At 47.9% G+C, this 25,058-nt stretch overlaps 1 protein-coding gene across 7 annotated transcripts; it reads right to left on the bottom strand.

The window, feature by feature from the left end:
* Positions 1-433: 433 nt before the first annotated feature.
* LIMA1 (LIM domain and actin binding 1) lies at positions 434-23,580 on the bottom strand. Of its 7 annotated transcripts, none has more exons than XM_063420919.1 (11): positions 23,484-23,580; positions 20,104-20,242; positions 18,142-18,187; positions 15,850-16,230; positions 11,735-11,837; positions 10,638-10,786; positions 8,333-8,437; positions 6,329-6,386; positions 5,942-6,054; positions 2,980-3,113; positions 434-2,597 (listed from the first exon to the last, which is right to left on the bottom strand). In XM_063420919.1, exons 2-11 carry the CDS (start codon positions 20,220-20,222, stop codon positions 1,601-1,603), a joined length of 2,205 nt encoding a protein of 734 aa, XP_063276989.1. In that variant the 5' UTR covers positions 20,223-20,242; positions 23,484-23,580; the 3' UTR covers positions 434-1,600. The 7 variants fall into 7 exon arrangements, with proteins under 7 accessions (XP_063276989.1, XP_063276988.1, XP_063276987.1 ...); XM_063420918.1 differs by having other exon boundaries at positions 23,417-23,572; XM_063420917.1 differs by having other exon boundaries at positions 20,104-20,239; positions 23,417-23,571.
* Positions 23,581-25,058: the final 1,478 nt, after the last annotated feature.

Genomic DNA, 25,058 nt, shown 5'->3' with positions numbered 1-25,058 from the left:
CTGGGATGATCAGAGGGATGGAGCAGCTCTGCTGGGAGAATTGGGATTGTTGAGCCTGGAAAAGAGACGATTTGGGGTGACCTCATTGTGGCCTTGAAAGATGAGAGAAACCTCGAGTGCCAGGACAAGAGGCAATGGCTTTAAACTGCCAAAGGGCAGAGTTAGAGGGGATATTGAGAAGGAATTCCTCGCTGTGAGGGTGGTAGGACATTGGGATGGATTTCCCAGAGGATGCCTCAGCCCTAGAAGTGCCCAAGGCCAGGCTGGTCAAGGCTTGGAGGAACCTGGGATAGTGGAAGGTGTCCCTGCCATGGCAGGGGTGGAATGTGGTGAGGTTTAAGGTCCCCTCCAACCCAAACCATTCCACAATCCCATGACAATCCTGTGACCCTTTAAACACTGCCTCTTTGTGAAACATGAATCCAGACTTCAGTTATAATAGAAATGACCCAAACTTTATTGAAGGTTTTGTCGTTAGCAGAACTGTTAAGAAAGCAGAATATTTTACACCTCAAGAATCGTTAAGGTCTAATTCTCTTGAGAATACAGTACAAATAAAAGCTAATAAAAAAAAGGGCCTCCTCCTCCCCCCATTTAAGATTTTATTATTTGTAAAATAAATGAAGTCAAGTTAAAAAATGTTCTGATCTTCAACACTGGCAATCGGAAAGTGTCACTGATTCCAGAGATTTTTGCAACGCAGCACAATTTCACAGCTGTAAGGAAAAGATTTATGGCAGCTTGATAAAAGTAGGATTTCAGAGTTGTCAAAAGGCCTTAAAAAAAATCTTATCTGCAGTTTAAAATGATGACAAAGAAATCCAAGTAAAAAAAAAAGACAACAAAACAAACAAACAAACTCCGAATGTGTGTGAAATGCAGAAGTAATGCCCTGCAGGCTGCTCCGAAGTGTTCACTTGTGCAGAGACCTGGCAGCAGGCACAGCTCCTGGGACAGCACTGAAATACTCGTGGTCCAGCAACGGGCACCCTTCCAGTTGTGCAGGGACTCCTCAGCTGATCACAGGCAGGTTTGAGACACAAATTCACATTGCATGCAGGTTAGGATGCTTTAGTTGTTGGACGCTACACACAGAAACGCTTTTATTATTAAAAAAAAAAAAAGCCCAGTTGTGCCCTTTCCACGTATTAAAGTGCATTAAGTGACCATTTTAAAGCAGGCCAGAAAGTCCCTTTGAAGTTGGTCCCTAAGCACTGCAGTAGCATTTGTAGTGGTACGGGTGGTGTGTTCCAGAGGTGCTGTCCCACACCAGCACGGCGAGTACAGTGGAATTCCAGGAATTGTTAGTGAAATACCTATTGAAGCTCCAAGGGATAAGACAGTGGAGAACAGCTCTGTTCTCCCGCTGGGGACAGACACTACCTGCTGAAGCCATCCCACAGCCAGACACTTGTTCCGTGCACATAAAGAATTTGCAGGCTTCCAGAGTTTTCTAGCTGAGATCATTTGTACGTGGATTCCCTTAATGCCAATGTGCAGTGCAGCATCACTTCGTCCAGGAGAGCTGTTTGTTAAAGCTAAAAATACCCATTTCAAAAGGCCCAGCACCTTGCAGCAAGTTTTCTAGTAAAAGGCCAATTTATTCATCATCATCATCATCTTCATAGTAGCGATTCCTTTTGATCTGTTCTTCCACGGACAGATCTTCCACGTCTTCCCCCTCCCAAAAACCAACGTCCTGGGACTTGCGGTGCTGGTTTGGAGATGATTCCTTAGCGGTCACAACATCAGCTAGGCTGGAGTGTTTAGGAGAATTTGGTTCAAGGAGTTCTTCCTTTGGAATTTCTGGCTCCTCTGCAGTGTGTTCTTCCTCATCTGTGTCTGCATTCATCTGGCCATTCTCTACAACACTGTGCTCCACTGTTTTGGTATCAGACAATTCCCGTTCTTCCTCCACATTTTTCTCCTGGATGTTCCTGTGCTCAGCCTTCTTTTCCTTTTGCTTTTTCTCCACGACAGCCTCTCTCTCCAGTTCCTCACTCCTTTTCAATGTGTCTCTCTCTTCCTTAGAAGGAGAGGGTGAGTTCTCTGTTCTATGGCCTTTAACAGATACTGTTCTAAACGAGGCTGCAACTGTAAAGGGGCGACTTCGCTCCTTCAGCGAGGAAGATCTTCTTAACTTTTTGAGATCCAGGTCCACATCCTCCTGCACGTCTGGCTTGGAAATCTCTTCTTCTGGAGGCCACTTGGGTTTGAGTACTTTGATGCCCTCATCTAAGGCACTTCCTTGGATACTTTGGTCAGATGGAGGTGGCCAGGCAATCCTGAGCTTTTTTGTTTCTGCTGGTCTTTCCTCTCTTTCAGGCACAGCTGAAGCTTTGGCTTCCATGCTTGCTGCCAGAACTCCCACTTTTGCAATCGGGGCATCCTCCACTCCTGGGCTTTGTGGAGTTTCTGGTGCGTTCACACCATGGACGGTTTTCTCCGGGGATTCCTCACATTCAGTTTTACCTGCCCACAGCTCCTTGTGCTGCTTGTGTCCAAAGCCCTCGTCGTAATTGCCTTTGGACTTGAAGAGCTGATTGAAGTGAGGCTTGCAGTAGATGTTCCCCCGCAGCGACGCGTACGTCCCCAGGCTGCTCAGGAAACACAGATCAAACGTTAGAGCTCAGGGCCACTGACATGGATATCTGCTTTACTTACAAAACTAAACAGATTACAGATCTGTTTTGTGTTACAGATGAGATTCAATTCCAGTCTTTCACACATTCAGAAAGCCCTCAGGGTTTGTATGGCTCTTTCTAGGAATTCTTTACAAAGCAGGACATTTTATTTTTCCCCACGTAAAATTACATTAAGTGTTTAAAAATGGCATCAAGTGCAGAAGCAGGTCTGTATTGGCTCTCCTACACAAATCACTGGGTTATGGTGACTTCCAGCTCAGCTCAGCAGCACCTTCCTCAGCTGTGAGAGGAAAATTCCCTTCCCCAAGGGCAGCCAAGGGAGCAGCGCGCATACCTGAGCTTGCTGTTGCAGTAGGAGCAGCGGAAGCAGCTGATGTGAAACACCTGCTGGTTGGCAAAGAGCCTTTCCATGGGGTACACGGTCTTCTGACACCCAACACACGTTTCCTTCACTGGCAACTGGAATTTCTACAGGGGGAAGAGGAAGTTTGTTAACTGGGAAACACCTCAGCTGCTGGGGACTTGGCGTGGGTTCATCACAGCTTCCTGAGCTCTCAACAACTGCAGTCACTTTCTCTGATTATGGAGTCTGGTGGGCAGCAAGAAGCTACAACAGGCCCTCGGGGTTGCTGTGGCTGAAGGGAGCCAGGATTTCACCCCAGTGAATCCCAGGAGCATCACAAGGTTGGGAAGAACAATGAGAGCACTAAAACTGTTCCCCAAAGCTGTCTCATCCTTTCCTGCAACCTCAGATTTAATTGGTAGCAGAATGATGATACATTCCAGTTGATGACAATCAGTGTGAGACTTACCAAAATAATAAAAATAGGGCAGAAAACGAGAATCTTGAAATGGTTTGGGTTGGAAAGGACCTTGAAGGTCAGCTAGCTCCAATCCCCTGCCATGGTCAGGGACACTGTCCACCAGAAGAGTTAAAAGAGCCTCAAAAGTTGCAGGGTGGGAGAGGAAAGGAGTGAAACAGGCTGCCCAATGGCTTGAAATGATCCATTTTTGTTAAATCTTTTCTCTCAAAGAGGAGGAAATAGTGTCAGCACCAATACAACAGCAGGAAACACTCCTGACTTCACTTGTAAACAATTCCAGCTCTGTCCCAAAGAAACCACACTCAGGTTTCAGGACTCACAGCCCCCCAAACTTGCTCAAGATTCAAAGTGAGCAGAGCTTTGAGGTTAAACAGGTAAAATTCTTACGTGCTTACTGAATTTCCTGAGGGTTCAGTGCAAGGATAAACCTGAGCACTGAGCAGTCGAGGGTCACTGCTGTGCTGAGCAGCAACGATCACGGGTTTGTTTTCAGACAGCATCAAGGAAGCAGAACATTGTCCACGAGAAAAGGTCACTGCGTGCCATTTACTGCCTGCCTGAAATCTATTAACACTGCCCAATGGGGAGGACACTTCACAGGATAAATTAAATAACACAACATTGGCATTTTGAGGCTGCATGTTGATTACCAGTGATTTAGCAGCCCAGCCTCCACTCCAGGCTCTGCACAGACATATATATATATATATATATATCTTGTAGTGTGGCATTTCCTTGGCAAAGAATTACCCACTACAAACTTACTGAAAGCTTTACGGAAAAGTCTGGTGGCTAAAGAAAAAACAGGAAGGTCACAGGAAGGCATAATCACAGAAATTTATTTATAACAGTCTAGAAACAATGGTTAGGAATGAAAGTTCCAGTGTGTAAGGGCAGATTGCTGAAGATGGAGCCAGCTCAAGTCGCTTTGTCACAAACCATCAAGTTTGCTGCCAATTTAATTCCATTTTAATAATTGTTTCAGGGTTTCCAGGCATTGCTTGAAGTTACAGTAGATTAAAGTTCCGATGATGACAGCTTCACTAACAAAATTCAGAATTCCTTTCTAAAAAGAATCCACAGTTTCTAGGTGCTGCCAAAACTCCAGATCTTGAGTCACTAAACGAAATCTCACAAAAATGAGATTTACTGATGCCAACAAAAAAATCTAATCACCCTTGCCACATGGACCAAGGCAGCAACAATCTTTGCTTGCCCATCAAAACATTTTCTCCCTGCAAGCTCAGTTTTGCACGAGGGCATTGGTTTTGCACGGTGACACAACAGTGCTGGCACAGGCTTCTGCAATCACATCCCCACCCAAGGAGAGGGACTTACTTGCACACCACAAGCCCTACTGGGCTGTGAAGAGACAGAAATTCCTTTCCAGGGTACTACAGAGAGGAGCTACAGGAGGAGGATGAGGCCCAGTAAGTAAAGAAAGGACTCGAGAGAAAGCTGAGCTCACAGTAGGAGGGAAGCAGAAGGCAGGAGGAGAGGTTAGGAACCAAGAGCAGGAGACAGAAGCTGGAAGAGACAAATAGGAACCCTGCATGAATAAACAGAAGCTTCTATCTCACACAGTGCAGCATCTAAAGCAGTAACTGAGCAAAAGGCCAAAATGGTTCTGATAATATCAAGAGAGTGTCAGGACATGCAGGTTTTGTGTCACAGACTAGGATCACACCACTCTCCCTGGCAGCTCCAATTTCCACACTGGCATTTCTCCCTTGCACACTGGGATCTCCCCAGGCTCTGAGCTCCTCCCAAAGATGGGAAAACAACAAAAGCCCAGTTGTTTCCTCAGAAGTGAGCCAGGAAGTGTGTGGCAGCCTGGGGAATCAGCATCCCAAGCCCAGACAACACATGTGATGAGCAAGCACAGCCTGACAAAACATCCAGCGCTGCCATTTAATCAGATTAGCAAATACATCCCCGTCCCAAAGTTCTCCATCTGCTTTATGGCTCCCTAAAGAAACTGTAACATCAAAGACTCAGAAAGGCAAATCTGATTTTTATAGAGTCAGGCAACACAGTGCCCTCACTATAGCGTTACTACCAGTTGCAGTTACCTTGGGAACAGCTTGAAGAGGAGCAAAGCCAAGTCCCAGCCTGTTAAAGGCTCTGGAGATCAGCACCAGGACCTCAGGGCCCATCTCCAGGAGCACAGACAAGCCCTGAAACCATCCCCTGCTCCAGCCCCTCTGCCTCTCTGTCTTAGGGGTGTAACAGAGACAAGCAACTCCCACCCAGCCTCTGGAAAAACCCCTGACTGCTCTGAGGTGTTTTCCACCCTGAATTAGTGCTCTCACAGTCACACTCTGCTGAGGATGCAGCAGGCATTGGTCCAGTGACTGCCACACCTTTATGCTTATGCACATTTAGGCTTTTCAGTATTAAATCAGTATTAAATTAAGTGGCATCAGTTGGTTTTAACCTTCGCCAGGGTTTGAGACTGAAGAGCTGCGTTACCTTCACGGCTTTTGGCGGAGAGGCCTCTGTCTGCCCAGCTGCTTTAGCACCAAGGTTCTGCTGCTTGGAGCTGACAGATTTCTGAGCTTCTGCCTCAGTGTCCAACTGTGCAGCTGAGGGAGCAGAGGAGGGAGAAAAGGCAATTACAAAGGCTTCAAACTGTGGGCAGCTTACGCTCGCCAGACCCACCAGAGTATCAGTTCCAGTTAATGGAGAGGGAGCTGCACTTAAAAAGCGTGAAATCAGGGCAAAAGGAGTTACAAATGTCTTAAAATTACAGCTGCAAATGAACTGCTAAACACAAAAGAAATTCTTATGAAGTCTGTGTTAGGCACAGGACAGATTTTTAGTACAATTTTTATTAATTAAGCATTTGAGAGGGCTCACCATGGCCATCCTCCAGCAGAGCAGAGTGCAAAGACAAGCTGTTCTCACCTACAGAAACCTGCAAGAGAAAATGAGACAATGAGAACCTCTGAGATCTGAACAGTCATGGCCCCATGGAGGCAGCAGCCAGGGAGAGACCAGAGGGACTCAGGACAGGAGCTGTTTTTGAGGCACAAAAGGGTCCAGCTGAGTGTCAAAAGAGTCCTTGCTACAACACAGACACCCTCACAGGGTTCACACGTACAAACATCATTTCTGTTTCCTTGTAAACCTTTATTAACCCTCAGAAATCTTCGTTGATTTGTTGAGGTTCCTCCCAGGTTTTCTCACTTACAAATCCCCTTGACCCCAAGCAACACATTTACTGGAAATCTCATAGTTCCCTCCAACATTTGACCAATCGCTGGCATTTAGACATTCAGCAGAGACTGTGCTCTTGGGGGAAAAAAAACCCCAAAACCAAACAAAATTTGAAAGACCACCTGAATTAAAAAAAAAAAAAAATTGTCAAACCATAAGCCTGTTCCATGGTTGGGACAAACATGCCAGATCTTCCTTGTTTATCCTCCTTCAGAAACAAATTAGTAATTAAAAAAAATTTAAAAAACAACAGGAGTTGGATCTAAATCAGTTTCAAATACTAAACAGAATCATAGCATTGCTTAGTTTGGAAAAGATCTTTAAGATCAAGTGCAACCATGAATAAAACCTGCTGCAGATAAAGCTCTTGATGTATAACTCTTTATTAAACTTGGCACTGTTGCTATTAAATCAAATAGTTTTAAGTAGCTACAGTGAGGAACTAAAGTACTGTAACAAGATTAAGTGCAAATTAACCTTAATGATTGAAAAATCCATTGCAAGCAACTGAAATTTGTCAATTAAAGAGGTAATGAGGAGGGAAGTTGCATGTGTTAACATCCTCTGGTCTGCTGTACCCCGGTGTCCTGAACATGTTCTGAGGCTGCTGCAGTGACACACGCCTGGCTGCTGGATGTGCCACGGGTGCAGTGTGAAAAATGACAGAGTGAAGTGTCTTTTGTTTCCTTTCTGCCAGAGGATTCCCATTTCTGACATTAACGACAAGCAGTGTTAATTAGGCTCATTTCCAAGTTCACCACGTCCCTTCCAAAGGACAATCCTGGCTCCCAAACAATGCTCCATTCAGGTTCTCACTGCACCTGGACACCTCAACAAGCAACTCTGCAATTACAGCTGAACACAAGAAATTTTATTCCAATCTTCCATTCACAACAGGGAGATATTCTGATTTAACAGGTGCTCCTTTAATGAACTCACCTTGGAGCAAGAAGCAGCCTGGACCAGTCAGACACGGAGCTGCTCAGCTGTCTCTGAGGAACAGCTGAAAGCAAAGATTTGGCCCCTTGCCCAAGGAAGGCTGAAAAGCTCTAAAAGCCCTCCTGGCATTAAGCTGCCACGTGTTCAGCCTGGATGGAATACACAGTACCCCAATTATTATTCAGCTACTTTTATCCCGTCTGCTGTCCCCAGTTCAGGGAACAAACGCTCGAGTCCAGTTTACAGAGTCTCAATTTATAGCTGGAGCTCAGAACCAGGAACGAACCCAAACTGCCATTCTCAGTTACCCTAAAATTTAGCCACTAAATGCAGAAGAAACAGTGACAAACTCCTTTGGCTTGGGTCATACAAAACTGCTCGTGGGGGTTTTTTTAACTGGTGTGGGGTTTTTATTTATAAAAACCCACCATAAAACAAACCTAACAAGACAGAAAAACTCTCCCAGAAAACTTATCTCTAGACGTTCTCTTCCACAGACACTTGCTGTCTCATAATTCAGAGACAGTCTAAAAAGAACAATTTAAAAACCCAGGAATTTTGCAGCATGTAACTAATCTGCATCAGCTGCTCACGTTCAATTCCCAGATGGCATGTGGAACATGGAACCAGTGCATCAGCTGTGCTTCCACAGCCAGTTCCACTTAAAAATCAAATATTTGACCTCCACCAGCACGGGCATCTTACCTTCTCCCCATCCTGACAGGAACTGGAGTCCTCAACTGGTGCCATATTCTCCTTCTGCCCAGATTTGTAATTCTTGGGTTCACTCTCACTGGCTTGAATCTCACTCTATAGGACAAAGCACTGGAAAGGTGACAGGTTCTTTTCCCCTGAGAAAATGCTTGCTTGCTGTTTTTCTTGAAATGTTTTAAAAACTGTTTTTCTAGTATGTGGAGTGATAATTGAAGGAATGTGCAGACACTCGTTAAGTGACATATTCTAATGAGGGAACAGGATTGGGCTGTAGAATTTTACTGTGCTCTAAGGAGGTAAAGCCAGTGTTTTCTGAGCAGCCTTTTTCTTCCAAATCCTGTTTAAAATCAACTCCTAAGTATTCCCTGGTCAATCCACATCTTCCTTTTTGAGGAAGGTTAACTTTGCACTTGGAATGACAAGTATTTCCAGACAAGCACTGCCTAAAGCACAGTGTAATTGCTAAATACAATTTGACATAAAAGCAAATCCCATATTTGCTTCAATTCTAGTCAAAACCCTCTTTTTTGCTGAGATTTTTGTTCTTGATAGATTGACTTAAGCCTTTCACAGAAGGATCTTTCAGACTTTAAAACCAATAAAATCAGTGAAACCTCGTGTTTCCTTCACTGCCATAGGACACAAGACCATTGGAAGCCTCGTGCTTTTCACAAGGCACCTCCTCTGTGACATGAAAGAGGAAGAGCCACAAGCCAGCACCAGCATTTCCTGCACTTGGAAACAAATCTCCACAAAACCAACCACATCCAAGAGGTTCCTGTCAAATGCTGGAATTTTTAATGTTTAGATCTCTGTATCTGCTGTTCAGCACCTCTCCCTCCCCTTCCACCACACAGAGCTGATTGTTCCTCACCCCTACTCGAACCAAGTGTCCATCAGGTTTAATCCAGGCCTTATTACATGACAATGCCCTGAAATTGCTGTTCCCAAGAGAGATTGTGGCCTTCCTTCGTAGCCCAGGTGAGAAGGGCAGCACAAACACCACACTTAGAGCAAAACCAGCCCTGACTGCTGTGGCAGCAGGGAAGGAGAAGATCCCAAGGGCAGGGCTGCTGCTGGAACCCCTGTCTGCTCCATCTCACACTGCCCTTGTCCTCGTGCCAGGCAAAATGGGAAGAGATCGTGCCCAAATGGGGCATCCTGAGAGCATCAGGCTGGACTGACACTAAACCAAGAGCATTGGAGAGCTGCAAACAGGAGCCTCTGGAGAAATGGCAAATCTCTTGCCATCAGGACAGAATTTAGTGACTCAGCCACCACCCCGAGCCCCAAACTGGAAAAGGCGTCAGGAAATGAGCCCAGGCGAGGCACAGGAGGCAGAAATGGGCAATTAGGTTAATCAGATTTGTTGCAGTGGCTGCAAGGACTTTCCATTCATGCAGGGAAGGTTTTACTGACCCTCCTCCCACAGCTGGGGAACCTGACCCACATGCAGATGAAATTCAGGAGTCATTTGAGCTGGAAGAGGCCCTTGGATCTCCAGAGACTCTGGGAAGCAGGCTCTCCTCTGAGGGAGAACAGCACTTTGGGCTCTCATTTCCAGGGCAAGTTTCCCAACCTAAAAAGGCCTTTCCTCTCCAAATATCACTCTGGTTCATAAAAGTAATACTTGAGAAATATAAGTCAGCAAAAGCATCAGAATCTTCCAGCAAATGTACCTAAGCAGTTTTTAACAAAAGCTGAAATTCCTGAAACCTCCTCAGCTGCAACACTTCATTAACTGTTCAGTTCCTGGTCAAATATTTGCAAAACAGGCAGAGGTTCATTCACTGCAAGAGTCTAATTGGATTCAGAGAGTGGGGAGAAATCCTGAAGGGAGGTGAAAAGCAAAAGCGAGGAAAACACTGGAGATCCTAAAGCTGCAGGCCAAGAGATCCAAGTTCTGAGCACTGTGTGACACAAAGTCACTTCATCTCACTGTGCCTCAGTTTCCCAGAGCTTAGAGCTGATGGACAACGTGGGATTGAGTTGAATTTTTTAAACAAAACCAACAAACATGTAGAGAGCTAAAGACACTCAGGATGAAAAAGAATGTCAACCATGCTTCCGAAAGACCTCGGTCAGGGTGCCAGCAATTAATTCCTTGGAAATCTTTCAATTATTCCAGGAAGATGCAAATATTTCTTCCTGCAGTTTGTAGAGGCAACTCTTCACCAGAAATTACTCCTATGGGCACAGTTATTTTCCAAATCCCTTAAGCAGCCTGGTTGCCATAAGATCTTCTTTCCAGTCTCAGGCTAAGCCAGAAATTCACTTCCACACAAACCAGACTTACCATGGGACTGATGCCTGAGGAGCTGCCCTGCTTGGACACAGCTGCCTGGTACTTGGCCAGTCTGTCCTTTATTGATGTCTCTGACAAACGGGGCATGTCCAGGTTCTTCCTGGTCTCTGCCTTGTCTGGACTGGTCTCTACAAAATACCCTGGTAAAAAACAGCCAAACGTGAGTCACGGATAACTCAGAACACTGCTAAGATCCTTCCTGGGGAGAATAAACACATTGCCATTCTCTGCAGGATCTGCCAGCGAGGACACAAAGTGTTTCACTAAGGAGTGAGACCCAGGGGAACAGCTGGAGGTGTGCCAGGGAGGAGTTAGGCTGGATATCAGGAAAAGGCTCTTCCCCTTCAGGGGGTCAGGCACTGCCCCAGGGCTGCCACAGCTCCAGGAGCTCTGGACAATGCTCCAGGCACAGGGTGGGATTGTTGGGGTGTCTGTGCAGGGCCAGGGGTTGGGCTGGATAATCCTTGGAGGTCCTTTCCCACTATGAGTATTTTTAATACCAGCCATTGGTGGAAATCCCCCAAAATTGCAATTCGTTTGCTAGAAAAAGGTCTCCAAACAGATAAAAATACATGATTTTGTTTAAGTCAAAGCTCACAGTAGCTCCCTGTGGCCAGGATAGGAGGGATGAGGATTGAAGCAAGGAGGCAGAAGGATCATTGACTGCCTGCTCACTGCTTCCTAAATTACCTTGACGATTAAAACTAGGATTGAGATGCAGGAAAGAATGCATTGCTTTTCTTAATTGTTGGTCATTCCCTGTGCCTTGGTTCAGGAATGGAATGGTTTAAAACTCCCAGCAAGGCTGTTAATTAAAAGGGATGCTGATGGGCTTTGCAGCTGGACGGTGGCTGCACTGCCTTCCACTTTGGAAAGGCAAAAGTTATTTCATAAAATCCTTGAGATTGGAAAAGCCCTCCAAGACCAGCGAGTCCAACCTCTGACTGATCCCCACCTTGTCACCCAGACCAGAGCCACGTCCAGCTGTTCCCTGGACACCTCCAGGGAAATTTCTTTATTGTACAAAGTAGCTTCATCTCCTAAACAAACCCCAACCCAGCCAAAGCCCATCCCTGAGGTTTCCTGACCTGCAGTGCTGTGGCTCCTCTCTCCCTCGCAGTCCTCCAGGGAGAGGCTGTTGTCCGAAATCCTCCTGCCCACGGCGGCCCTGCGCGGCTCCCGGGGGCCCTGCTGGGGACAGAGCCTCCGTCAGCTGCTGCACACGCAGGGACTGCTCTGGGTAATCCCCTGGCAGGCACAGGTGTCACTAGCAAATCTGCTTTACTGCAATAAACAAGTCTGGCGGGTGACATCTTATTTAAGCAATATAAAGTTTGATCACAGAGTACCTGACCCTCTGTGTCACCTGGGAAACGCTTTCTTGAAGAGGTCAGTCGGTGCCCTTTGGGTGTTCTCTTGATTGAAAAGGACCACAAAGATCAGAATTTTAGGTCGTTCCCACCACATATACAAAACTTCACTCTACATTTTTACATTTCATGTAATTTCATGTAATTTCTGTTGAACCCAATAGTCACAGTCATTGTATGAAGATTTAAAATCAGAAAAAGGATGCAAGGAACCGTTTATCCAAACTCTGCATGCATTTTCTGCCACAGAAAAAGGAATTAATAGTATTGTCATAGAAGTTATCTAGAGTTATTTGTTTTGGCTTGGATAGTTCAGGCATTTGGTACCAAATATTTCCTTAATTAGATCTGATAAGGCTGAAGCTTAAGCAAGAGTGTTAGAGATAAATATTCTCAGATCTCCAGGATAATCACTCGGTGCTGCAGAGCTGGACAGGGTGTCCTGCAGCACCACACAGATGCTCTGGCTGCCTCAATCAGATTTTATTCTTATTTGTTGAGACCAACTCCTCAGAATCTAAAGCTCAGCAAAAGAAAGCACAAAAAAATTTCCGCATCTTTGATAAAAATTTGTAAGCACAGAGTTAAACTGGACTCCATCAAGGTAGGATTATTCACAGCTGAAAGTCAGCCTATAAAATCCTAGAAGGTGCTGGACCTTTGTTCCCTCTCTAGGAAGAGTTAAATCACAGTTGGAAATTCAGATTGAAGCTAATGTAGAGAAAAAGGCAGGTTTGGCAAGATGCTCCAACCACACATTCCCCATCAGTTCCAACGACTTTCTGATTTGCTGCTCATCAAACTGAAGGAAATTCCAAAGTTTTATTTTCGCAGAACTGCAGTGTAAGACAATCACTGTGAAAAATCAGGCTGCTTTCCACACAAACAGCAACTTCACCAGGAAAGGAAAATGCAGCTGGAAAAACCTCTTTTTCCATTGGCACGGGAAATAACCACTGTTTCTGTGGTTTAAGACTTTGGTAACTTTTCTTACTGGAAAAGAGCTTTAGCTCTGACAAGTCTTGCACTGACCAATGGGCTCAGGTCTGGGAGTGCCTGCACACTTGTAAAGACTTGCAGGTCCCTCATTCCATGAAAACTATTCTTAGATAATTCTTATTCAGTTAATGTCCCCTCTAACACCACCCTGAGCCCACGAGTCTGGGGTCCTTGCAGCTCAGAAATTCGGGGTCCAGAGGGTCCATCAGGAAAAGCTCAATCAGCAGAAGCAGCTGAAGGGGGCTGCACTCCAGAGCCCTGCCAGCTCCTCCTCCTGCCCTTTGCCACCTCACATCTGCAGGTGTGACAACTTCACCTGAGCAGCTTTTCCGTGGGTGAGCTGCAGAACACAGAGTAAAAATCCCAACCACCAGAACACAAAAGCTTTAGAGCTCAGGGGTATTTCAGTAAACCTACAAATATCCTACAAATATGTGCACTCCTCTCACATGGAGGAAGCCCCCTTGAGGATTTGTCACTGTGGCTGGGCCACAATTCCCAGGGCACAGCTTCTGCTGCTTTGGAAAGGAGATGAAACATTCCTCGTGTGTGGAAAGCCCCGAGTTCTCAGACTTGTGTAAGTGCAGAAGCACCGTGAGCACAGGTAAAGCTTCGCCTGAGGCAGAAACTGGGCAAAAACCCAAATCAAAGTTACACCTATGTCATTACAAACCACCTGTGCCAGACGTGACCCTGCCACGAGGTCGCCTACACAGCCAGGTTTGGCCTTAAAGGAAAAACACAAACCAGCCTGGAGACAACTTTTTCAGAAATGTTGCAGATCTGATCCTCCTCCCCCCGGGCGTGCTTTCACTATCACTTACAGGAAGAATCCTTTGAACATCAGGTCTTTTATCAGTTCCAGCCTTTGCTTAGTGCTGAACCAATCCAGGCTGCCTTGCCTGCCCCTAATGGGATTAGAGCAGTTTGTTTCCATGAAAATACAATAAAAGAAGATCTGCCTCCTATCTGGTGCAGAAGACAGAGCAAGATCTGAGTGAATAAATGATGAGATTTTACTTACAATCCTGAAAATGAGAGTAGGTTTGTTTAGAGTGGGAGATGGAATCAGGAAATCCAGGCTCTAACCTGGATCCCTGCCCCAGATGTGCCCAGCAACCATGGAAGTTGATTTATCAGCACTGCCAGCAGCCTCCAGCCGTGGGGCTGCTTAGTTCACACCCAGGTTTTGTCAGCAAAGCTCTGACAGCACCAACACATCAAGTCTTCAGTAAAGTCCAAGGAAAACTGCCATCTCTCAGCTGAATTTACACTTGGACTCAACAACAGAGAGGAATTTTCCACCAAAACGGTTCCATGAAGCCTCGCTCAGGAAAAAGCACAGGAAATAAGTGGGAGAGGCAACTGCAGAGCTGCAGTGCTGCCGTGGCTGCCACCTCGCTGAGCCACCCCTGGGTCCCCACAGCACCCAGCTCCCTTCTCTGCACCGACCCAGATCAATCCCAGAACCAGGAATCCAATTCCAAACACGCCCCATCTCCCATCACATCTAAACTTCACTCCTTTTCCCTTCTGCCCTAACAGATTAACCTGGGATAGGGGTTTTGAACAGAACCCCACCAGTTTTGGATGGTATTTACTGGGTTTAGCTGGTTTTCGACAGGGTTTGAATTGCTCAACTTGACAAACTATCAGTTTCAGATTCACTCAGCTGCAAAACAATTTATTCCCCAGGCTGAGATAAAGTTGCTCGAAGCCCATCTGCAGAATTCCAGGGGAATCCTGAGTGATTAATCCTACAGCAAGAGTTCAGGGAAGGTCTGTCATGGGCAGCTCCCATAGCATGACAAAGACTCCAAAAATTCAAGTTGTGAAATGACTTCACACAGACCCAAAATTCCCTTTAACACCGAGTTGCTCCTCTGAGCCCTAAACTGTTACATATTGAAGCAACTTTTGTCCAAAACGCGTTTGTTTTAGTCAATACTTCAAAAAAACCACCCGCAGTAAAACAAAGCCAGGAGGAGAGGAAATGATGAGAAAACTGGAAAATCCACCAGCATCGAGGCCTCGGGACTGAGCTGCAAGTCCCGGGCATATGCAACTCATTTTGGAGTTAAGCAATTCCCCCCGGGACACGCCGGCTGCAGTCCACATGTGGGATCAGATTTCATGAGCACTTGGAAGAAAAATGCGAGCCCTGAACATTTGCAAGTCAAAACTGGTGAGGGCAGGAGCTGCTCTGGCCATCTCGGCTTCCCTTTCCCTCAGTGAGGATTCTTTTTTTTCCCCGATAAGAAATATTTTGTAAGAAACAAAGGTGAGAGTAGAGCAAGGAAAGGATGGGAGTATCTCACTATATGTGTGTGTGTGAGTTTAGACGATTCATATTGATACAGATATCAAAAACTCACTCCTTACTGCTTCATTTCGATTGCAACAGTTCTGATTGCTGAGCTCACTTCAAACAGTTCATTACTCTTTCATATATTAAAAAGTAAGAAATACCTACATATGTATTTTTATGCAATTCACATTTGCATAACTTATTGTAATCTTTACACAAGACACAAACAATCCCAACCTACTTTACAAAACAGTAAATTCCACACTCATTTTCCCCCCTTCCACTGAACCCCATCAAAAACAAATTCACTTTACTCCAGTGAGCAGTCACGGGCTGCCACAGCTCCGAGCACCCCGCACGTACTTGAGTGACTCGAGTAAGTCACCAACACCACGACGCTCTGTTCCCACTAAAACAATGAGCACAATATTTGCGGAGTCAATAGCTGGAGCCACTCCCTCCCGGGATTTTCCTGAGGCAGCAGCAGCTTTAGCTTCTCCACGGTTTGGGAGGGACAGATCCTTACCTTGGGCTGAGGCGCTTCACCCTTCTCGAACATCATCTTGAGCTTGCTCAGGGGCACGCTGTACTTCTCGATCCTCCCCGGAGACTCCGACCTCTCGCTGCCTTCGGGCTTTTCCATTTCACGGGGCTCTCTCACGCAGTTTTCCATGCTGCCACTGTCCCGGGAATGGCTCTGGGGCTCGGCGCTGTCACCGGCGGGACACTGCGGCTGGCCAGGGGCACCTCCAGCCCCCGGGGATGGCGAAGGGGCGCGGCCGCTGCCGACCTTGTGCCTCACCTCAGCGCTCCGGACCGCGTCCTTGCCACACTCCGGATTCTCCCACTTCTTCTTCAGCACGCTCAGATTCCCCCTCGTGAAGTGAGCGGGCAGATTTTCTGCGTTCTGCAAAGAGCAAGGAGTTAATTGCGGCTCTCCCAAGCACTTCCTTTCCATGCAGGAGGAAGCTCAGCAGCGATCCCCGCGCCCGGCCAGCTGTGAATAGTTACAGCTGTGCCACATGGAGAAAGCATCCAGGACAGGGAAGGAAGGAGGGGGAGAAGAGAAAAGTCAGGAGTAAGGCAGGAAGTGAGCAAACAGGAATGGCCTTATAAGGGAAAAGGAGTCAAACCCCAGGAGTTAAATGCCACACAAAAGAGCTGAATCCACATATGAAGGAAATGGGACTCAAATCCACACCAGGAGGGTCTCCAGTCCCAGAACAAGGAAACAGGAGCACAAGCGGCCATAGGAGATGGCTGGTGGGCCGAATGCTGCAGTGTCTTCAGAAGAACAGCTATCAGGCCTTCCAGAGGCTACAAAACAGCTCTGAGAAACCATTAAATCCTTGGAGTTACCTGTTTCTGCTCTCAGACAACAGCAACACCTCAGTTCCCAGAGACCTGCCCAGGATTTCACACCACACACCCAAAGCTCAAGCCAAGCACCCACAACAAACATCCTTCTGCTCCAGTTTAAAACTAACCAGTAACTTACTGGGATTTTTGCTCTATTTCACTCAGCCCATGGAAAGCTCTGCTAGGGACACCCACACGAGTCACTGGCACTGCCTCAGCCCCAAGGGAACGCCCGGAGCAGCATCACCTCACACCCAGCCCACTCCTCCTGCCAGCATTTCCCTCTCCCCAGAGCACATCTGAATTCAAATCCAATACCTGCCACCATTGCATCTTTCCTGTCTCTCCCTCACGGAGACCACTCCAAACTCATTGCAAGTGGAGCAGGACTGCCAGGCTTACGGGAATTAACCGGCATTAGCGGCTATATTGGGATTTAAGTCTCTCACCCTATTACTCTTCTGGTCACATTTTGAATGCTGCTTTGCAAATTGACTTGAATCCACTTACACTTCAAAAAAAAAAAAAAAATCAGCGCGTTTGAGTGTATTGGAAAGAAAGCATTAAAATTATAAAGAAGTGTTGTAATGGAAGAGAAATATTGAAAATTGTGTGGCAGGTTTCTACGGGAACGCCTCTGGAATTCCAGCACCAGTGGGATTCCACAATCCACACTTCCTAACACAAGCCCCTCCTGCCTGAGACGTGCCTGTTCTCTGATCACAGGAAGACTGACAGGCACAAGCAGTGAAGAAAATTTAAGACTGAAAAGTAATTTTTAGAATTATTATTTTATCCCGTTTATATCCCAAAGCACAGCTCCCCAAGCATTAGAGAAATCAAGGCAGCAACTTTCCTACAGATCCTGAAAATATTGGCAGTGCTTTAAAATAAAAATTACCCTGAGAACCAGGACAAAGCCCTGCAACCTTATCAGCCAAGGTTCCCTAACCCCTGAACGCAGTGGAGGTTACAGGAGGGAATATGGGGCTGTAACAGAGCCAAGGAGGTCAGTGCTGCATTTGCAGCCATGGAAGTCACTTCAGAAAAGATCCTACAGCTCTTAAAGTCACACCTTGGATTTCAGGGAGGCTTGGAGGCTCCTTTTAAGCACTTTTAAATTTAAGAAAGGAAAAGGCACTACACGAGTGCCTGCAGCTAAGAACAGGAGCTGGATATTCCTGGCTTGTGGTTAACTCATTTTGCCTTCTGCTGAGGAGAGAATTGGTGATTCAACACAGCTTTGGGCAAGAAACTTCCTTTCCTCCACACTGGGAAAAAACGTGGAGCATGAAGCAAAAGCAAATCCTGTGTCTAAGCCAGGTTTTCTGCAGGACACACAGCAGCAATTTTGATATTCCAAAAATCAACTGTCACAGCAATATTGATGCAGGTGATCCATCCTGACTGCAGGCTGTGCTTATTCCCAAGGAAACAAACACTTATACAAAACACTTACAGTTCTCTTCTTCTCAGCAGTGGCTTCTTCAGCAGCTTTCTGATACCTTTGAGAGAATGAAAAACAAACAAAACCCAAGTTTTAACCAGAAAACTGAATACTCCTGAAGACGGCTGAGATTTTTCTTCCCCCACCAAAGGTTTTGTGCACCCCCTGGATCAACTAAAACTAGAGGCTGGACAAACAGCAGCAAATAACACAAAGCCAAGTGACAGACACATTTTCAGTCATCCAGTTTACAATAATAACACCCATTAATACTTTTCATTCCCTAAGCACTGTGATTCCCAAATAGAGACAGTTTACCTTGGAATAGCTGTATTGTTCCCGCCACCCAGCTGTCTGCTGTGCCCCCTCGCAGGAATAACTCAGCTCTTTTTATACAGCAGCTGCTGAACCAGAACAAATTCCAGCTTGGCACATGCCGAAAATCTCCCTAAGTGCCAGTGGATTTTCCTCTGTGGGCTGGGAACTGCCCCCATTCAGCACTTGGCTCCTGAGCAGCTGAGCCACCACAGCCCTCTGCAGATAAGCCACGCTGGATCATGAATCAAAGTCCTTTAAGGAGCTGGAGCAAACTCCCAGCAAGCTGCACTCCCCGCTGGGTGTCCCTGCACAGCCCTCGCTGGTTACTGCGCTGCACAGGGTGATTGCACCTGGCCTCTGAAATATGAAAATTAGTGACAAATTCTGGCCATTCGAAGGAGAGTTCTGCCTTTCAGAGAGAAGGAACCCAGCTTGGGCAAAGGGTGTTTCTGTTTTCCTTATCTGTGGAATTCTGCTTTTGATACAACAGTGAGCGTGCTACAGGCTGTTGCTCCTCTTTAATTCATGCAAACACACTAACCCACATCCAAAAGGGTCCAAATTTGAGCACAACGGGCTGAGAAAGTGATGCTGGGGGAAGAGGGATCAATACTGGAAGAAGAAACAAAGGAACACAGATGAAAGTCAAGTAGCACCTGGAAAACAGATGACAACTGAGTCCCAGCCCTGTGAGTCAGCCCAGCATGGGGCACATTTCTAATCTCTGCTGTTGCCTTTTGTGTCTCTGACCTGACAAAACTGATTATATGGGATGGAGAAAAATGTTTTCACATACAAATATTTAATTAACAGCACTTTAAAAAAGTCACACTCCCCCCTGGGGCCATCAGGTGGCAAAGCCAGAGAGCAGGACTGTGTTTTTCCAAGGCCCTGACCCCACCTATGTAGAGGGACAGTACTTGATTAAGGAATAGCAGTTTGGATTACTTCCAGTAAGCCTTTTTCAAGGGATTATCAACATTCAGCAAGATGCCCAGGTTCTGTAATCAAGCTTCAGCAAGTGAATAAATTACCTTAACAAGGTGGTGACAGCAAACAGCTTCTCCCTGGGCCAGAGATGCACACAGGAACTCTGGAGCTGTGGGTGGGTAACTGTCCCTCTCCTACAGTCCATAAAGTTTGCCCCACACTCAGATCCAAATACCCCCAAACTTTGTTACACTATTAATGCCAGAGCCTCAGAGACTCAGTTCCCCAAATCCCATTGAAAACCCAGCTGTAGCCTATGTAATTCCTTAAGGAAATAAAAGCATTTCCAGGGAATCCATTGGTTACTACCACTCAGCTTTCGCAGGGTGTACAATATTTATGGTTTGAGTGTAATCCTTTTTCCATCTCTCAGAGAAAAGGGAAGCTTAATATTCCTTTTCTACCCAAGTCAGGAGAGGTTTAGCTGGATATCAGGAAAAGATTCTTCCCCCAGAGAACGGTCAGGCACTGCCCAGGCTCCTCAGGGAATGGTCACGGTCCCAAGGCTGCCAGAGCTCCAGGAGCATTTGGACAACACTCTGAGGCACAGGGTGGGATTGTTGGGGTGTCTGTGCAGGGCACAGCAACTGCGAGAGCAGCAGCCCCTGCTCCAGTGCCAGCTGTCACCTCCACACACAGCTGGTGCTCCCAGCCCACAGCACTCACTTGGAGAACCTCTCCGCGAGGGCCGAGGACTTGTTCTTGTTGACCAGGGAAAGCTCTTTTGCAGTGATTTTCAAGGACTGGGAGGTCCATTGCCTTCTGTTGAACGGGGAAGGCTCCATCTTATCTCCCCAAACCCCTGCTGAGGAAGAAGGAACAGTGTCAGCAGTAGGAATTGTGAGCAGAAAAGTTCCACAGAGTGATTCACTCCTGCGTCCCAGTGCCACCAGTCCTAACCCCTCGGGATCTCATCCATCAACCGACTCTAAAAAAGCAGCAGATGACAATTATCATTTCCTCTGCAGATGCCATTGAGATGGTGCCCTGATAAAGGCACAGGCACAATGGGGAGCTGTGGACAGAGGATGCCACAGTGACACTCCTGTGTCACCAACACACACACACACTCCCGTGTCACAGCTCCAGGGAACCCCAAAGTGCCCTCGCTTGTTCCACTTTCGAGCCAAACGTGCTGGCATTTATGTAAGAGGGTTTGAGTTACGAAACTAAGAGGATGTAATTACTATACAAACATTTTTCATTCACTCTTGTGCTCACTCTCAGCGCAGCAGCGTTTCCTCTGTGAGCTCAAACAAGTCTCGTGTTCATGGAGGCAGCTGTGCCCCTCCTGCTGCAGTAGTTACCATAATATCAGTTAAATAGTATTAATTACCTAAAGAACAGCCCCAGCCACCCCATCCTGCTGGAAATGAGATTTTGTCCAGCTTTCCACCACAGAAGCCAACAAAACTAGACCAGATTTATTTTTTGCATAGTTTTCCTTTGTGGAGGAGGAAAGGAGGGGAGACTAATTTAAAGAGTTCTCTGATAAGACAAAAATAAAGCCTGTAGGGCAACGCCTTTCCCTTTTTCCTCTTTTCTTTTATCCCTGGTCCCATGTCACACAATGCCTGTGGCAAGGGCACGAACTGCACCACCCTGCAATGCCAACTCCAGGCAGGCTGAGCTCTTCCTTGTATTTTCCATTAATTCCTTTAACGGATTTGCACAGTCACGGAACTCTGGACCCACCAGACAACTGCTCACACATAAACAGAAACACCTGCAGACAAGGGGGCATGAACAGTCAACCAAAGGGGGAAAAGACAACGTTTCCAAAATCCTCACAGGTACGGAATGCACCTGCTCAGGAGTGACAGAGATTCTGCAACACCTCAGGGGCACAGGCAGAGTCTGGCAGCTCCCAGTGCTGGAATGGGAGCCCTGGGAGCAGAGAAGCCTCTCCAGTGCTGTTCCCTGCCTGTCCTGGGAGATGCAGGCAGGAAGAATGAACCTTTCTCTCACATTCCACAATCCCTCTGATGTCCTGGAGAGGACAGCATGCCATGACAGCACAGGTTTTATCAGAACAGTGATTTTGGGGGAGTTTTCAGACACTCAGCTGCAAACAACTGACGCTGGCGTTGTGGGGATGTTGAAACACATTGAAACCACTTATCAATGTTGCCATTCCAAGTGCAGCTACCTGCAGCCTCAGCCTCTGACAGGCACACAGAGCCCTTCCAACCAGCAAGAGAAACCCAAACTGGAGTTACTTTCTGAAATTCCTGCCTTTTTGAACACTTTCTGTATCCCCAAGTCCCCTGTAAACCTCCATCCAGGCTGCACTAAGAGGAGAGTGCTCTACATTTGACTGGCCTTTGACCACAGCACAAACCACCATCCACAAAGACAAAGGATCTCATTTCCATCTCATTTTCCTTTACAAAAATCATATTGCATACACAAACAAACCCAGTGTTTCTGTGACTGCAGGATGCAGCCCCCAGTCTCAATCCCCAGGAGCCTCAGAATACACACAGAGAGATCACAGATAGAATTTACTGCTGGAAAAATCCCACAAAAAGAATTCTGTCCATGTTAAAGACCAATGCTGAATGAGCTGTGTCACGCCACAGTTTGACCTTTGTTTTATGACTAATCTTGAGCCAAAGGGAGCTCACCTGAGGCCCCGCTGCAGTTTAAATGGCCTTTCACAGAGCAGAGTCAGCTGTGGCCAGGAAACAGGAGCAGGGCATTCATCAGGGCTGCCCTGGCACAGGGAACAGGTGCTCATTGACACACGGGAGGAGCAGCTCAGTAAAACAAACCTGAATGAAATTGTTCAGAAAACAACCCTGGTTCGGATGCCTGAGCATCCCAGTGCATCTCCAACCAGCCCTGCTCAGGGCTGCATCTTCTCCCTGTGGAGTTTTTCTGTTTCCCTGCCATTCTCCATCAAAGCCACAGGTACATTGAGTTGATCTGGCCTGTTTAGGCAAAAAATCTCTATAAAAAGTCAGTACCTTCTGCTGGGACATTCAGCTGGAAAGAGAAGCAGCCTATCTGGAATCTCAGTTGCTAGAAATGACATGAAACAGAACTCTGACATGCCTTGAAACTTGTGCTCCCACATTTTTATGCCGTTCCACATTCTTAGCACTTTCTCATTCATTAACAGCTTTGGCATGTTCAAGTATCTCTGGGTTTTCTTTACTGCTCCTTCTGAATGGTTTATTCAGAGGAATTTCAGAAAATATATATGTGAAGATTTAAACAAGACTGTGAATGTCCTGCCTGCTGCTATGGAGGCACGTTCTGATGAAGGTGGCAGAGGCCAGAGGAGATGGAGAAAGGGATGCCAGAGGTGCCGCAGATGTTTGGGAAGGAACGGACTGTGATTGAACCACAACCTGGAACAACACATCAAACCTTCCTCCAATGACTTCACCCAGGAGTTTCACAGCAGGATATAAATCCCTCTGTCTGGAAAGAACCTGAAAGTAAAACTAACGCCTGCCCAAGGTGGACTATTCATCACAAGCGGCCCCAGGATCGGGCCACCCGCGGGCACCGCGCTGCGGCCGCGGGCACGAACCCGCCGGGGGCTGCAGAGGGCGCGGCCCCTCGCCCCTCGCTGCCCCGGGAGCCACAAGCCCCCGGCCCCGGTTCTCCGGACGGTCACGGGCCCCAGGCCAGGCGGGGCGGCAGGACGGGGCTCTGCCGCTGATCCCTGTCCCCGCGGGCCGAGCCCCGGTGCCCCCGCGGGCCGAGCGGGGCCCGGGTCCGCCCCGCGCATCTCGGACTCACCCGCGGCCCAGCCCCGCGGCGGGTCCGGCTCCGGCTGGCTCTGCTGTCAGGGGGGAAATCCCACCGGTCCTGCCCCCGCCCCGCGCTCTTGTCCCGGCCGGACCGGATGGGAGAGGTCCCTCCGCACCTGTCCCGGCCCAACCGGCGGGTCCCGGCACACCTGTCCCGGCCCATCCGGCAGATCCTCCCGCACCTGTGCGTCGTCTTCCCGCCCCGCCCCGCGTACCTGTCCCGGCGGAACCAGGGAGACCCCACCGCACCTGGCGCAGCGGAAACAACGGGTCCCAACGCACCTGTCCGGGCCGAACCGGCGACTGCACCTCCGCGCCCGCCGCGGCAACGGGCAGCGGCTGCGGCCACGCCCCGGCCACGCCCCCGGCCCCATTGGCCCCGGCCCCGACCGCGAGGCCACGCCCCCGGCCACGCCCTGGGCACTCGGGACACGCCCCCAGGTCCGTTCTGTCCCCCTGGCTCGGTTCTGTCCCCCCCGGCTCGGTTCTGTCCCCCCTGGCTCGGTTCTGTCCCCCCTGGCTCGGTTCTGTCCCCCCGGTTCGGTTCTGTCCCCCCTGGCTCGGCCCTGTCCCCCTCACCTGGCTCGGTTCTGTCCTCCTCGCTCGGTTCTGTCCTCCTCGCCTGGCTCTGTCCCCCTTGGCTCGATTCTGTCCCCTCTGGCTCGGCCCTGTCCCCCTCACCTGGCTCGGTTCTGTCCTCCTCGCTCGGTTCTGTCCCCCTCGCCTGGCTCTGTCCCCCCGCCCGCCTTTGCCCGCAGGTGCCCCCCAAACCTGGCAAAGTGAGGGTCGAATGAGGGGTCTCGGAGCTGGGACTCCCCCAGCTCCCGAGGGCTCCCGAGGGGCTGTGCTGGGGGAAGCTGTGCCCGTGCCAGGTGTTTGGGTCTCCTGCAGCCTTGATTTGTTTGGAAACAAGAGAAAAATGGCTTCAGCAGCCAAATTCCTGAGATTTGGAACATCCCTGTGTTCCTTAGCAGGACACAAGTGCTGGTCCTGACCAGCCCTGCAGCTCCTCGAGGCATTCGTCTGAACGATTCATTGTGTTTCTTTAGGTGTTTCTATTTCTTTCCTTGTTATTCTTCTTAAAGTGTCAAGTACCAAATTCCTGACTTTTTTTTAAAAAAAGTATATGTTTGGTTCTCAAGCTTCTTTCCCAACTGCAGGTCTTGGATGTTGATGTCCCAAATTCTGAGCTGTCCCAAATTCCTTGGGAGCTGCTTGCAGAGCAGTGGCCATTAAGACAGGAAGTGACTAATTAACTTAATATGTTGGTGTTATTTTTATGACCGTCTCAGCACTGACATATGAAATTTAGTCATTCCAGTAAAAAGTCTGAATTACGGCCCAGAAAATCCACGCACTGTAAATTACAGCTCCCGTGGCTGGATCCTGGTGGGATGGAGGCAGGTCCATCCAACCTGGCCTTGGATGGGGCTTGGAGCAACCTGGGGGAGTGGAAGGTGTCCCTGCCATGGCAGGGCTGGGATGAGATGGGCTTTAAAGACCATTCCAGGAGTCAATGGATCAGCACATGGTTGTCCACTTGCACCTTCTGGACTGGCATCTCCCCTTTTTCTGGTGACAGAAACACCACGGGCCACCTCAAATGACACCAGATACCAACGCTGAGGCACTTTTGGCTAACCATCCCTGCTTTTCCAACGTGCAGCCTTGTCCAGAAGTGCTGCAGTGATGTGCTTTGACTCAGGGTTTTATGGAAAATGTCAATATTCCAACAGAACCACGGATTTTCAAACTGAGAAATAGGCAGAGGGAGAATTTTTAGGTTACATAGGATGGAGTAGTTCTTTGGAAACTTTGGGAATACAGGATACACTGCAGAAGTGCCTGGAAGTTTAA

The sequence above is a fragment of the Prinia subflava genome, chromosome 34 (genome assembly GCF_021018805.1).
Source record: "Prinia subflava isolate CZ2003 ecotype Zambia chromosome 34, Cam_Psub_1.2, whole genome shotgun sequence".
NCBI classification, from domain to species: domain Eukaryota; kingdom Metazoa; phylum Chordata; class Aves; order Passeriformes; family Cisticolidae; genus Prinia; species Prinia subflava.
Note: the sequence above shows the minus strand (reverse complement) of the source record. Positions and strands in the feature narration are given on the sequence as shown.